The sequence below is a fragment of the Pagrus pagrus genome (genome assembly GCF_965226575.1).
Source record: "Pagrus pagrus genome assembly, chromosome: 4".
In the NCBI taxonomy this organism is placed as follows: Eukaryota; Metazoa; Chordata; class Actinopteri; order Spariformes; family Sparidae; genus Pagrus; species Pagrus pagrus.
This window is the reverse complement of record NC_140188.1, coordinates 3,185,064-3,197,917: the sequence shown is the minus strand read 5'-3', so window position 1 is coordinate 3,197,917 and position 12,854 is coordinate 3,185,064. Positions and strand designations below refer to the sequence as shown.

At 43.9% G+C, this 12,854-nt stretch overlaps 1 protein-coding gene across 3 annotated transcripts in view; it reads left to right on the top strand.

Moving 5' to 3' along the window:
- Nucleotides 1-12,854, top strand: part of slc8a2b (solute carrier family 8 member 2b) — a 143,809-nt gene that overhangs the window by 124,588 nt on the left and 6,367 nt on the right. For all 3 annotated transcript variants that reach the window (XM_084350050.1, XM_084350049.1, XM_084350051.1), the window contains 4 exons: nucleotides 626-643; nucleotides 5,163-5,287; nucleotides 10,061-10,160; nucleotides 12,010-12,285. In XM_084350050.1, the coding sequence (XP_084206176.1) occupies nucleotides 626-643; nucleotides 5,163-5,287; nucleotides 10,061-10,160; nucleotides 12,010-12,285 (519 nt within the window). The remainder of the gene's footprint in view (nucleotides 1-625; nucleotides 644-5,162; nucleotides 5,288-10,060; nucleotides 10,161-12,009; nucleotides 12,286-12,854) is intronic.

Sequence of the window (12,854 nt, the reverse complement as noted above, 5' to 3'; positions counted from 1 at the left end):
CTGCTGCATTGTTTTGTTTCTGAGCTGTTTGTCTTTAGTTTCTTAGCTGCGTCAATGACCCACTTTACCAGCAGGGATCAATAGAGCTCCATCTTCTATTAGACACAAAGACACACACACAACTACACATACGCTGAGGGACCCATCGAGTCATCTATCACCTGTCTCGACAACAACAACAACAACAACAACAACAACAACAACACGAGGAGGACTGAGTCGCTTCCTCTTGACTTTGAGATCCGCAGCGAGAGAGAGAGACGAGGATTCATTTAAATTTCAGAAGATTTTCTTAGAAGTCAGACGGCTGCTGCAGCGTGTTGTTAACAGAAACACTGTAGTAGAAGCCGCCTCACAGTGGATGTGAGATCGAGGAGGTTTTTGTTAATGGTATAAACAACAGAGGGATGAAGTGTTTGTGGAGCGAGCTGACAGGTGGAGCGAGCGAACAAAGAGTCGTACAGTGAAGCCTCTTTATAACAACTGTGTGAGTTTCATCTGAACGCAGAGTGAAGCTTGATGTATTATTAGAACGAGCCTTTGATTGCATCAGTGTGCTATTATTATATATTATATATATTATGTGATCTATACTTAACTCCTCCTCCTCTGTTCTCCTTCACAGCTCTGCTGCTCAACCAAGGTAAGATCTGATCATTCCTTCTGTGTGAAACTGGAGATCTGAGCGTGAGTTGGTCTGTCAGGAAATCTGAGTTAAGCTGCAGCTAATGATTGTTTTCATTATCGGTTAATCTTACAGTTATTTTCTTGATTCGTCAATTCATTATTTGTTCTACAGAACTGTGGGCCGTCGGCTAGTTCGCCAAACAACACAAACACACAGCTAATGCTTTAATATGAGTGTGGAGGCACAAATTCTTATTGATTCTGTTCATGAAAAAGAAAAAGCACATCAGGCAGCTACAATCAACAAACCATAAATCAGAATAGTCCATAAACAAGCGTGTACGAACCTTGGACAACTTAGCGATGACAAAATCCAACAAAAGCTGTCTTCTCTTATTCCCACACGTCCACTACATCCATTTCAGTAAAATATTGAGGCCAAAACTCCACTTTTTGTAAGTAAAACACCATTAAACTGCATTACGGAGTTACACAGGACGTCTGCCGACCTCTGACCTATTGATTGACACCTCATTTGATCAGTTAGGAGCTGCTACGCCCGCCCTGTGGCCTGAAACAGCCAACGAGTGCTTTCATAGACAGGACACCATCTCCTGGTTCCCTCCCCTCTCTCCTGAGCCACTTACGCGCCAGCCTCCGGATCACGGACGCATCATGTAGCCAATGAGATTTCAAATCCATTTAAATGGATCTTAAAGCCCAAAGCTTGGAAATTAGTTTATGTCATTTCGTGCCATTTTTCATTTAAAAGCAGCACTGAAGCACCTTGCTAGCCTGTAGTTACGGTACATGTCACGTGACTGCAGCATCACTGGTTTGACTCCGGTTTACGACCTTTGTTGCATGTCATCTCTCTGCCCCCGGTACCTGTTCACCTCTGCAGCTCACTTTGTCGAATAAAGGCAGAAATTCCCCTCCAAGAAAATAGCTTTAAAAAGAAAGTTTTAAAGATAGAAAGATAGTTTGAATATAAAAATGTAATTATCAGCACATCTGAGCAGACCCGAACAGACGCCACAGTTTCTTTCTCCTGCAGCCGCTCAGGTTCTTTCTGTCCAGGACATTGTTGACTGTGCAGCATGCTGTAATGACCTGGCTCACGGTTCTGGCATCTGTTTCAGCCCTGCTTGGTGGGGTGATGGGTGTTTTGTCTGTTTACATTTGGATCACAGCAGAACCGGCCTCTGTGAGGCTCTGCACGGCACAATACAACAGTTTGGAGATAAATGCTTACAAATGAGTTGGCGCTCCACTCTGGGCTTGTCACTGTGTGCTGATGCAGATATATCACCGTGTCTGGGGCCTTATAAGACGACCACCTGGAGTCTGCAATGGCTGTGCTTTATCGTTATATATCATGGTGTGGGAGGCAAACAGAGAGCAAATGGGTCTTGAAAACATTGAACCTGCAATATATCCAAGTGCAATATACAAATCATAGAGACTGCAATTTTGGTTAAGTTAAAATATGACAAACAGCATCATAATGAAGTACTGTGGTTCTGCAGAGACGTCCTGACCTACAAGTTTTGTTCTCCAGATGTGATATGTGATATTTTTACCATATCGTGCAGATTTAAGAGAGAGCAGAAGAAATACCAGCCTGCCCTCATCGGAAAAAACACCATTAAGTTGTGAAAGCAGCTTATTACGTCCCATATTTAGGTTTCTTGTTAGCCAGCGACCTCTAGTGGCTGTAGTCATTCTTACAGCACCAAAGGAGGAAGTCAGGCAAAGTAATATGAAGTGCGACAAAGCCCGCGTAGCGAGGAGGAGGAGGAGGATGTGGTGGGTGGGTGAGTTAAACAAGTGCAGGACTTTCAACCAAGAGGCTGATGTTCATGTCTAGTGTGAAACCAAAAGTCAGTGGTTATTTTAACGTACATATTTTGTCCCAACCAGAATATTTTCCTAAACATAAAATAGTTTTAGTTCCTGAATCTAAGCAAACTGTGATTGTACGTTGTTTTATGATAGGAGGATGTGTCGAGAAAGACTGAAGTAAGCACCGATTCTGGGAGGTCTGTCATTGATTTTTGAAATAGCACAGCATTTAATGCAAATACATTTCAGATCTAAATCAGGTCATCCTTCAAACAGAGCGCCGTCTGCCTGCTAACCTGAGGTGATCTGAGCTAAAATCCACTTTGAGCAGGAAGTCACCTCTGAGCTTGTGAATAATCTGAATATACAAAAGAAAAACAGTTTCCTTTTTTCAAACGGCAACAGCTGAGTGCAGTATCAAATCTGCAGGATGCTTCATCTCTGCCTCAGTGCCCAGTGAAGAAGATTGAATTATTAATTTTCCATGTGTACGCAGGTCACAGATATCTAGTGGGGAAAGAAATATCCAGATCCTTTTACCACGCTGCAGAAACTCTCCATTACGAGTAAAAGCCCTGCATTTAAAACCTTGTCTGAGTAAAAGTGATGTTGAGCATTGTCAGCAAAATGAACATGAAGTATGAAAGTAAAAGGTTTTCAGCTTTGTGACAACACAAGCTAATCCAGGAGGGTTTCTCAATAGTTTATTTATCTTCAGAAGAAGACTTCATCCATCACATGCTTTTGTCTGATGAAGTCGTTTGGAGCCACCAGAGTGCAAAAAACAACCGATCAGCTTTAACCTGAAAATGACTCGCTGGTGAGACGAAGCCACAACAGAGTTTAGAGGCTCAAAGATCAAGCGGAGGCCCTGCGGCAGGTGATGACACATCACTACGCTGAACGACCTGAAGGTGGCGTCTCGTTCCCTTCACTCGACTGTCGCAGCAGGAGCTGGAAGGTGTTTGTTTCTGTGTTTATGACTTCTTGAAATAGTGTCAGTGAATCCTGCAGGGACGGCTGCCGTACGCTGCCTCACTCTCACAGTCTTCTCATAATTAGACACGGGCCGCCTTTGAAGAGAGGGAGGGCACACACACACACACACACACACACACACACACACACTGTGTCGTCCTCCCCTCTCACTCCTGAGCAGAAGGAACAAATGAGAAAAAGCCACTCACAGCAGACATGAGACACACTCACTGTTAATTCCTTCTTAGTGTAAATTGCTGGTTGTCCTCTGACTGAAAGCTCGGGAAGAAAAAGAAAGACTCTCGAGTGGATCGATGTTATCAAGAGGGAAACAACGAGCGGCTTTGTGAGAAGTGTTGGTTACTTCACCAAGTCTGTCTTTGTTTTATTCAGACCAGCTCAACAAAACTTCTTTCTTTTTTTTGTCAGACAGAAGAAGAAGCGGTGACATGCAGCGCTTACCGATATCTCAATTTTAACCAATGATATGAAGCCACTGATTGACTTAACGACCGCAGCATCTACAAACTCTGATACAGCAGGTGGCTGTAGTTTGTGGTCCGCCAATAAACACAGACAAGAAGAAGAAGAAGAAGAAGAAGAAGAAGGGAGTGGGCTTTATGGTGAAGAAGGAGATCCTGTGTCCAGCAGTTAAAATTAAACTGGATATTTTTACACAGGGAGAAGAAAAAAGCGACATTTTAAGGATTTTAATGTAAAAATATCCCTTTTTTCTGCTAAAACCATGTCAGACACACATCAGAGAATGTTTAAATATGCCTCAAAACAGGAGGAGGGAAGTTTCATGTAGTTTATTAAGCAAAAAAGGACAAACTGTGAAGAACTGAATATCTTTGGGATGGTTGTAGGATCAACATCCTGGTTTCAAACTCAACACAACCAGCAGTTTCCTGAATGAAGAGGACGGGCTGGTAGGATAGAAACAGTCCTATGAAGACGTTACCTTTGGCTCTTGGAAATTATGATGGGCAACTTTCTTTTTTGTAATTGGTTAATTGTCTAATTTATAAACCCCAAAGACCTCTTTTCATTGTGCAAAGACAAAAAGTAAACTGGCAAGTCCTCTGCTCCTGCGAACAACATACCCACCCCCCTGTTGTCCTCTCCTGCTCACAGCTTGTTCACATCGTAGCTCAACACGTCATCAGCTCATCGTTCGTTCACCTGCAGCAGAATCACTTCTGTCTCAGTTCGACAGCAAAACCAAGCGAGCGTTGACAGTTTGGAAGAAACTTTCCTCCCTCGTTCGTCTCTGTAGATCCACCTCTCTAATCTCTGTGTGTCGCTGTGTTGTTGTTTTTCTGCTTCCTCACACACACACACACACACACACACACACACACATCGTCCATCTGTCATCTTCTCATGTCCCTCTCCCACGCTGTGTGAGAACACACACACACACACACACACACACACACACACACTGATGCGTTGATGCACACAGGTGATGTAGCGCAGCTCCAAATAAAATGCTGACTCACGATCTATAATTGATGGAGGTAGAACTGGAAATATCTGTGACATTTGAGTTTCTCTCCACACTCGCTGCTGGTGTCCTCATTGTTTCCTTCACTTCCTCCTCCCTCTCCCTCTCCTCCCTCCCTCTCCTTCCTCCCTCTCCTTCCTCCCTCCCTCTCCTTCCTCCCTCTCCTTCCTCCCTCCCTCTCCTTCCTCCCTTCTTCCCACAGAGGGGGCAGAGGGCCAGATGAGCTCTGAGGAGGAGGAGGCTCGGAGGATAGCTGAGATGGGGAAGCCCATTCTGGGAGAGCACAGCCGGCTGGAGGTGGTCATCGAGGAGTCGTATGAGTTCAAGGTGCACAACTCATTTATTTACTTTCCTTCTGAGATTTCCTCTGGAAGAACAGCGTCCGGTCTCTGTGTCTTGCTGCTCCCAGTTGGCAGTGGCAGCTAAATAATGTGTTGCTGACTTCAGTCTGGCTGCATCATTCTGGCTTAGGTGGAAAAAAAACTCTCTGGCTTGTTTGCATTTCTTATAAGATATAATATGTAACACTAGACGTTTGTTAAATATTTTGTTGAGTCGTGCATCTTCATCACAAATCCTTCCAACAATGTTCAAACATCAGCGAAATCCATCATTTTTCACGAGGTTACAATGAGTTTCATTTGATCTCCTGTCGCTAAAGTCAGAGAGAGTCAGACACTTAACGTATCGTGAATAAATCTGACCTCGCCCGTGATCATTTCTGCCTCAGTCATGTCAGATTCATGTTCGCCATGTTGTTTGACAATGAAGACAACAACTCCCATGATCCCACGGTACTTACATCTTTTGATTTGATTTGATTGAGAGATGCAGAAATTACTATTTGTTTAAAACAATCACAATCGTCTTGTCGGCACAAGAAACAGTAAGATAACCAGGGAGACTTCAGTGAGAGGGATGCTCTCTGTCTCAGGAGCGCCACGATCACATTCACACCTGGAAACTGCTCAGTACTACGCTCGATTTGAAGCAGCAACCCTCACAAGCTCACTCCTCTCACCGTCAGGCCACCACCCATTGAGACAGGGACTTTGGAAACAGTAAGCTGCAGAGAGCAGGAGGACGGAGTCAGACCTGGATGCGGTCGTGCTGCTCAGCCTTGCTTCCGATTTTGCCTCGTGGCCACTCGCAAACACTGCAAACAAGTTTAATTCTTACTCTATTATGAATTTTTGATTCACTGTGGTTTTAATATTTGTTAAACTTTCCTCGAGCCGCGAAAAGCAATTTAAAAATCTGTCCGCCTCATAACCAGGAAGGAAACCTGGAGAACTTCTTCTCATTGCTCTTCGTCTTTTTGCATTTGGCATCTAGTTTTTATAAATTTATGACAGAAATAAACAACAGCAGGCTTTTTACCAACAGCCTACATCCGATGAGTCAGACTAATGATTTATTGACGCTATCCCACCATCTCAAGGTTTATCAGCTGATCATTTTATTGCAGTTGAAGATAATAAAAACTAAAGAAGCAGCAGAGCTGTGGGAATAACTTCCTTAATGTGAGACTTCGAGGAATATTAAACATTTCTCTCCCGAAGCCCAAAAACCAGAACATGAATGTGGACTCTTGATACTTGGAGTACTGGGCAGAAGGATGCATTTCTGCTCTGTGTTATATAATCCACTTTCACTCTCTCCTTCACACCAGTGAACCGGGGTCATAACCCTCTCAGCGGGCCGGTCTAATACGGGTTTTGAATTATTGAAAATGCAGGAGTTGCCCCTCGATACAGCAGCGAGCTCGAGGCATGCGGAAACTCAAACTCTCATGGCAGACACGAGCTGCTGCACATCTGCACTTCAGGCCGAGTTTCATCTGAGCAACACGAGAGGAAGCGGACTGCCAGAAAATCCAAATATTTTAATGTGTACATTATTTTCTTTACTGGTAAAAAGCAACAAATCTCAATTCACTAATCGTCCGACACACAGAAGGATGCTGCGCTGCCGATCCATCTGTTTTAATTACTCTTAAGAAAATTAAAATGATGGATTCCTGATTGAGGAAACGTTTCAGTTCCTTCACGTGTGGTCGACTTCCTGTGAACTAAATCGGATGCAGTGTTGGGAGAAGTCGTGTTTTACAGCCCGGAGTCTGTGTGAAATGCAGCATAGAGGATTGAACCCATTCTTATCGTCAGCACTCATGTATGTAATTAAAGCAGCGAGTGGTTCACAAGTTTTAAAAGCCCAGAAATCATTAAATTCACTCCAACACACAGTAAATAACACCAGAGTCTTGTCTTGTGTGTTTCTCGCAGTAAGCAGCCTTTAGTTTAAGCTGCATGAGAGCAGGAACAGACGAGGCTCCCCTGTGGTGTCACTTTGGGTGCCGATGTCGCAAAGACAACCTTCACAATCCCCGTTTGACTTGAATCCCTGATCCACCCTGAGTTAAACATTCGGTTGTATTAATAAGTCGGCAGGTTTTGTTTCTTACTGAGCTCGTAGAAAGTCCCAGTGGTGCGAGGAGACACATATCAACAGCTGAGCGCTCTCCGTCGAGTGAACGCCGTCCGCTCACTCTTGCTTACCTTCGGTTTCTATTCACCTTCTTTGCCTCCTCCGTCAGCAGGTTTTCTTCTGCTGCAGAGTAAAGTTTCCATCTTACAGACAAAAAGTCTTAATTCTTTTATTAATTGGATTTTTAAAATCAGTGTATTTATTCCTGTAACCTTCCAGTTTCCAGTATTTTCTGCACCTTTTATTTCCCAACATATCTTTGTGTCATTTTCTTTGTATTTTACAAACATTTAATTTTTGCCAGCTAAGAATAAAAACTATTTCCAGCATTGTGACAATGCATTTTCAAATAATCCTGTTGGTTTTTCCGATTAATTTTAATTAATTATACGACATAAGAGAATTTTCTCAACCGTTAAATTAACACTTATCAATTCTTTGTTTATTTTTTGGGTTAAACGGATCAAATTAAATGTATTACGTCTGGACTCAGGACTGACGGAGGACATGACCTCAGTGTCCTCGATGGTAGCTGCAGCCATGGTTCTCCGGTACCTGAGGATATGGACCGGGGGAACCAGTGCCTCTTTGTGTTTTGGTTGCACAACGGCAGACGCGCTTCCTTTGTGCTGTGATTCGTCCTTCGTTTTCTGGGAGAAATGGAGCCCGGCGGGCTAAAAGCAGAGTGAAAGTGATTTTTAACACTGTGACATCAGTATTTACTCCGGACTGAGAAGCTAAAGCAAAAAAGTGTCTATTGTCAGTTTAAATATGTGTGAAAATATGAATTTGGTGTGTGAGAGCCTTCTTGTGCTCTCTTAGACTTTCCCTAAATTAATTCAAGACAACAAATCAAACATCGCCTCACTTTCAGCCAGTTAATAACCAACAGACACGTGGATCGAATTCATTACAGGAGGGGAGAAATGAGAACCAAACAAACATCAACAAAACAGATAAATGAGAGCCCGTCACTCCAAACTCAGTCCACTGAAAGTCAATATTCTCACCCTGTGTTTGAGTACAAAGTCAGCTGACTCTGTTGGACATGAAGATAATGGGTCCTGTCTGATATGATTTGTGGTTAGTGAGGACAAAGTCTTGGTATATAATGTGATTCAGTGTGATTGGCATTTAGCACACAGGAGATCGATGTGAGGCTCTGTGTGAGCGAATAAATGAGTAGGAGAGCAACGATGTGTGAAGTTTTTCCTTCAGTGCAGCTGCAGACAAACAGATGTTTTTATTACCGATGTAAAGACCCTGTTGTCTTTACTGAAGCAGCTTAAACACGAGTCCAACACAACCGGAGCTTTATCGTACTGAAAATGATCGCAGGCTTCTCGACGGTCGGGAAATCAAATCCTCTGCAAATGAAGCAGAAAATCAGGCCGGCTGCAGAGAGCAGGTGTAACACGAGGGGAAGAAAACCTCCCTGTTTGTGTGTTGGGTTACTTACACTGTTAGCTTTATCTATTATTAAATCTATTGTGTTGTTGCCTGTATGTCCATAATCACAATATAGTTCACAGTGTAGTGATAACAAACAGTCTGACACACATAGTTCCTGAACATTCGCCTGGTGGCGGTCTCTGAGGCCTTTATTATGTATTCTGCTTGATGCCTCCTGAACAAACATCACAGCAAACAGAAAAGATGTCTCTGCTCCTAGAAATACAATGATACCGTATAGGTCATCATTAACTGTCCCAGGTAAACATGAAGCAGATGATGAATCTACTTTAAATGTGACAACGGCCTAAACAAAGACGAGTAAATAAGACGAGGTATATCTCGCCCTCGGCCTCGCCAGAACAGCACTATAAATTATTCCTTGCAGAGAAAATGTTCAGGTGTCTGTTTGTTCCCAGCGAGTTGACATTGTTGTGAACGCTGACACACTTTTAATGCCTCCTCTGTGAAGGTGACTCGTGCGTTACTTAGTTTGATCCAGTGAGACGTCACACTGAAGTTACCGTTCTGTGTTAATTACAATGCTTAAAATAATTTCTGCAGGAGTTTGCAAGCAAAAGAGGTGATCGGTGCGTGTAGGTGTGAAATATCGTTATCTACCTGCAGAAAAGGTTTGAGATCCTGTTTTATACCACAGGCTGTGTGACCTCGTCCACTCAGTGATAACAGACGGTCATTGCAATCCTTGACCCTCCAGATGTTTAACTGCTGTCTTGTCGACACTCCTAAACAGCAGCCAGACATCCATCACCATGTTCACTTTCTGACCCATTATTACATGAGACCACACCCGACTTCGACCTCCACCTTCATTACGATCTCAGCTACACACCTGTAAAGCTTCATGTTTCATCTTTCACCGTTGTGACGCTATCATGCTGACAAAACGTGACGGAAATATAAACACCTGGCAACATACTGCTGATGCTGTCGTTGCTGGTAACAGAGCAGAGTTTAAATGCAGAAATATTACAGATTTTATCTCTAACCTCAGATTTTGGTGAGTTTTCCAGATTCCTCCACAGGAAACCAGTCTGATGGTGGCTAACGAGCTCCGTCCCACCTGAGCGACTCTGTCTACCTGTCCTCTGTGCTCTAATTGGCTGCTAATGAAGTGTGTTGTGTGCTTCTGATTGGCAGAGCACCGTCGACAAGCTCATTAAGAAAACCAACTTGGCGCTGGTGATCGGCACGCACTCCTGGAGGGAGCAGTTTGTGGAGGCGGTCACTGTCAGTGCAGGTGAGCTCTGCGTGTGTGTGTGTGAGTGTGTGTGTGTGAGTAGACATATTAGTGGAGTAAACAAACAGCTGTCACGAGGAGACACTCACAACAACTGCTGTTAGTGTAATTAACTTTCACAAATTACTTATAAAGGGTCAGTTCACCCCAAATTACAAAATCCCCAGATGTTTCCTCTTACCTGCAGAGTTATTTATCCATCCAGACAGTGTTGGTTGGAGTTGCTGAGGGGAAAATACTCTGCAAACTTGTTGTGGATGGAAAAAGACTCTCTGGAAGATTTGTTGCTCCCTCGCCGCGGGCCGGGAGCTGGAAACCAGGCGCTCTGCAGGCAGACTTAACGATGATTCGTTCCCAGTTGTGTCGTCCCATTCTGCAGCACGACCCGGCGCTAATCACCACAGTGCCTGATTGGATCTGAAACGAGGCCTTAAACTCTCCTCACAGTGTGACATACTTTGCAGGATTGTTGTTAGTGCAGTGTAAACTGTAGCTTCCACTAATTTATATGGAAGTTGTTAAGTTGTCTGGACCGGTGTTGAACCAGGTCTCTTGGTTCACACTGAACTTCAGCTCTCCTAATTAAAATGCTAAAAAAATTGTTTTTGAAGATGAGAACATGAAGTTAATTAAATAAATACCAGTTTACATCAACTGTCTGAGCTCCAGACGTGTCTTTACTCTGAGAGGTGAAGAGCAGAAAGGTCTGCTGTGTCTGTCACCTCTCTGAGAAGTTTAGTTAATTACTGAAGGGTTTTTGGAGGAAACATGAGGTAAAGGTTGTTCAAGGAAAACTTACAGACACTGCTCAAGCTTCGTTTTTCAGTCAATGTCAACCTAAAGAAATGCTAGTGTTCGAGGATGCACATCGACATTATATCATCAAGTTTCAGGTATAAACATTGTGATCCCTCCACCTCTGACACCGAGCCCACGCCCCTGAATGTACAGCAGTCCAATAATAAATAACAACCAGAGATTATGACTCGCTGAAGGGCAACAAACCACCCGAGCCTCGTGTAACTTGGTGTATATTTGTCCTTTGAGTCCATAAAGCTCATAAAGTGGTTGTAAAGGACTTCAGTCTTTCGGTGAATGTCATCGTACTGACTCAGTTTCACAAACCGCTCCGCTCATGTAGCTCAAACAAACAACATGTGAATCACGTTATGTCACAGAATTAGAGAATATCAATTATGCACCAAGATCCGGTCCAGAAGTCCACGATGGGTTTTAAGCTGGGTATTTGTTATTCAACGTCACCATCTAGTGGACGAAGCAGTCCACTACAGGCAGAAATTATTGAGTGTGAGGCAACAAGGACAAACATTGAACTGCAGATTAGAGTTCTGGTTCTGGTTCTGGTTCTGGTTCTGGTAGAGGAGGCTGAAAAACAAAGGCACAAAGCAGCAGAGACGATGTGGAAAGTGTCTGTGGAGAAGGCACAGGTGTATACTTCATACTGACGGGTGACTGGAGGGTGACACACAGCTCTGTCTTGTGTCTTCAGTATAATAGACTCAAACTTTATTGCCATCGCTCAGTCTGCAGTGTCGACACTCCGGTACCAGCTGTGGTTTCCTGCTCTCTCTTCTTTCTGACAGCATATTGACACACACGTTGTTTTTTAAAGGCCTGGAGGACAAAGATAGGATAAGATGAGATAAGAATGAAGGAAAATGTTTCAATGATGATCTGTTAATGTTTAAAAATCAAGACTTCATGGTGGAACAGTGTCATGGCCGTCAGCACTGAGACAAAGATGTTTAAGTCAAACTCGTGACACCTCTAAATGTAACTCTTGAACTTATGATGTCGTCTGATGGTCCTCCTGTTTCTCTCCCCTCAGGTGACGGCGATGACGATGAGGAGGGTCGCGAGGAGCGCCTTCCGTCTTGTTACGACTACGTCATGCATTTCGTCACCGTCTTCTGGAAGGTTCTGTTCGCCTGCGTCCCGCCCACAGAGTACTGGAACGGCTGGGCCTGTTTCTTAGTCTCCATCAGCGTCATCGGCCTCCTCACCGCCGTCATCGGAGATCTGGCGTCGCACTTCGGCTGCACCGTGGGGCTGCGGGACACCGTGACCGCCGTGGTGTTCGTGGCTCTGGGAACTTCTATTCCAGGTGAGTGAAGTCTTGTCCTGATAAGCCCGATAATCACAAATCCAATCTTTCATTAATCCAATTTAAGCATTCAGGAGAATAAATCACACAGAAAGAACAAACCCCGAGGATACACACCTTCAACGCTGGCAGACTGGAACCTGTTTGTCAAGATATTCAGAATCCATTCACTCAGATTTAATTGAACATTAACACGAGAAGAAGTTTCTCTGGTGAACAACATGTGAGGGTGTGAAGGAGGAATCCTCAAATACCCTGTAAGCAAACAGACGTGGACCTACCTGCTGTTCAACCTGCCGCAGTATCTCTTGTTGGGCCAGTTTAAGCTCAGGTGAGAACATCTGGTCACATCAGAGTTCCTGCAGACCCGAGACTTGTTCCTGCAAAAGTGTCAGTGTGACGTCTGCTCTGCATCTGACGCTCTTCTGAAGTGTGAAAGGATGTGCAGAGGAAAGTTTCACCAGATGTGTTTTTAGTGTCAATCCTTTTCAAGCTGTAGTTTTCACATCTGCGTGACTGCGAGCATGAAGCCATCATGAGACAACAGACGTGTTGCCAGAGCACACAAA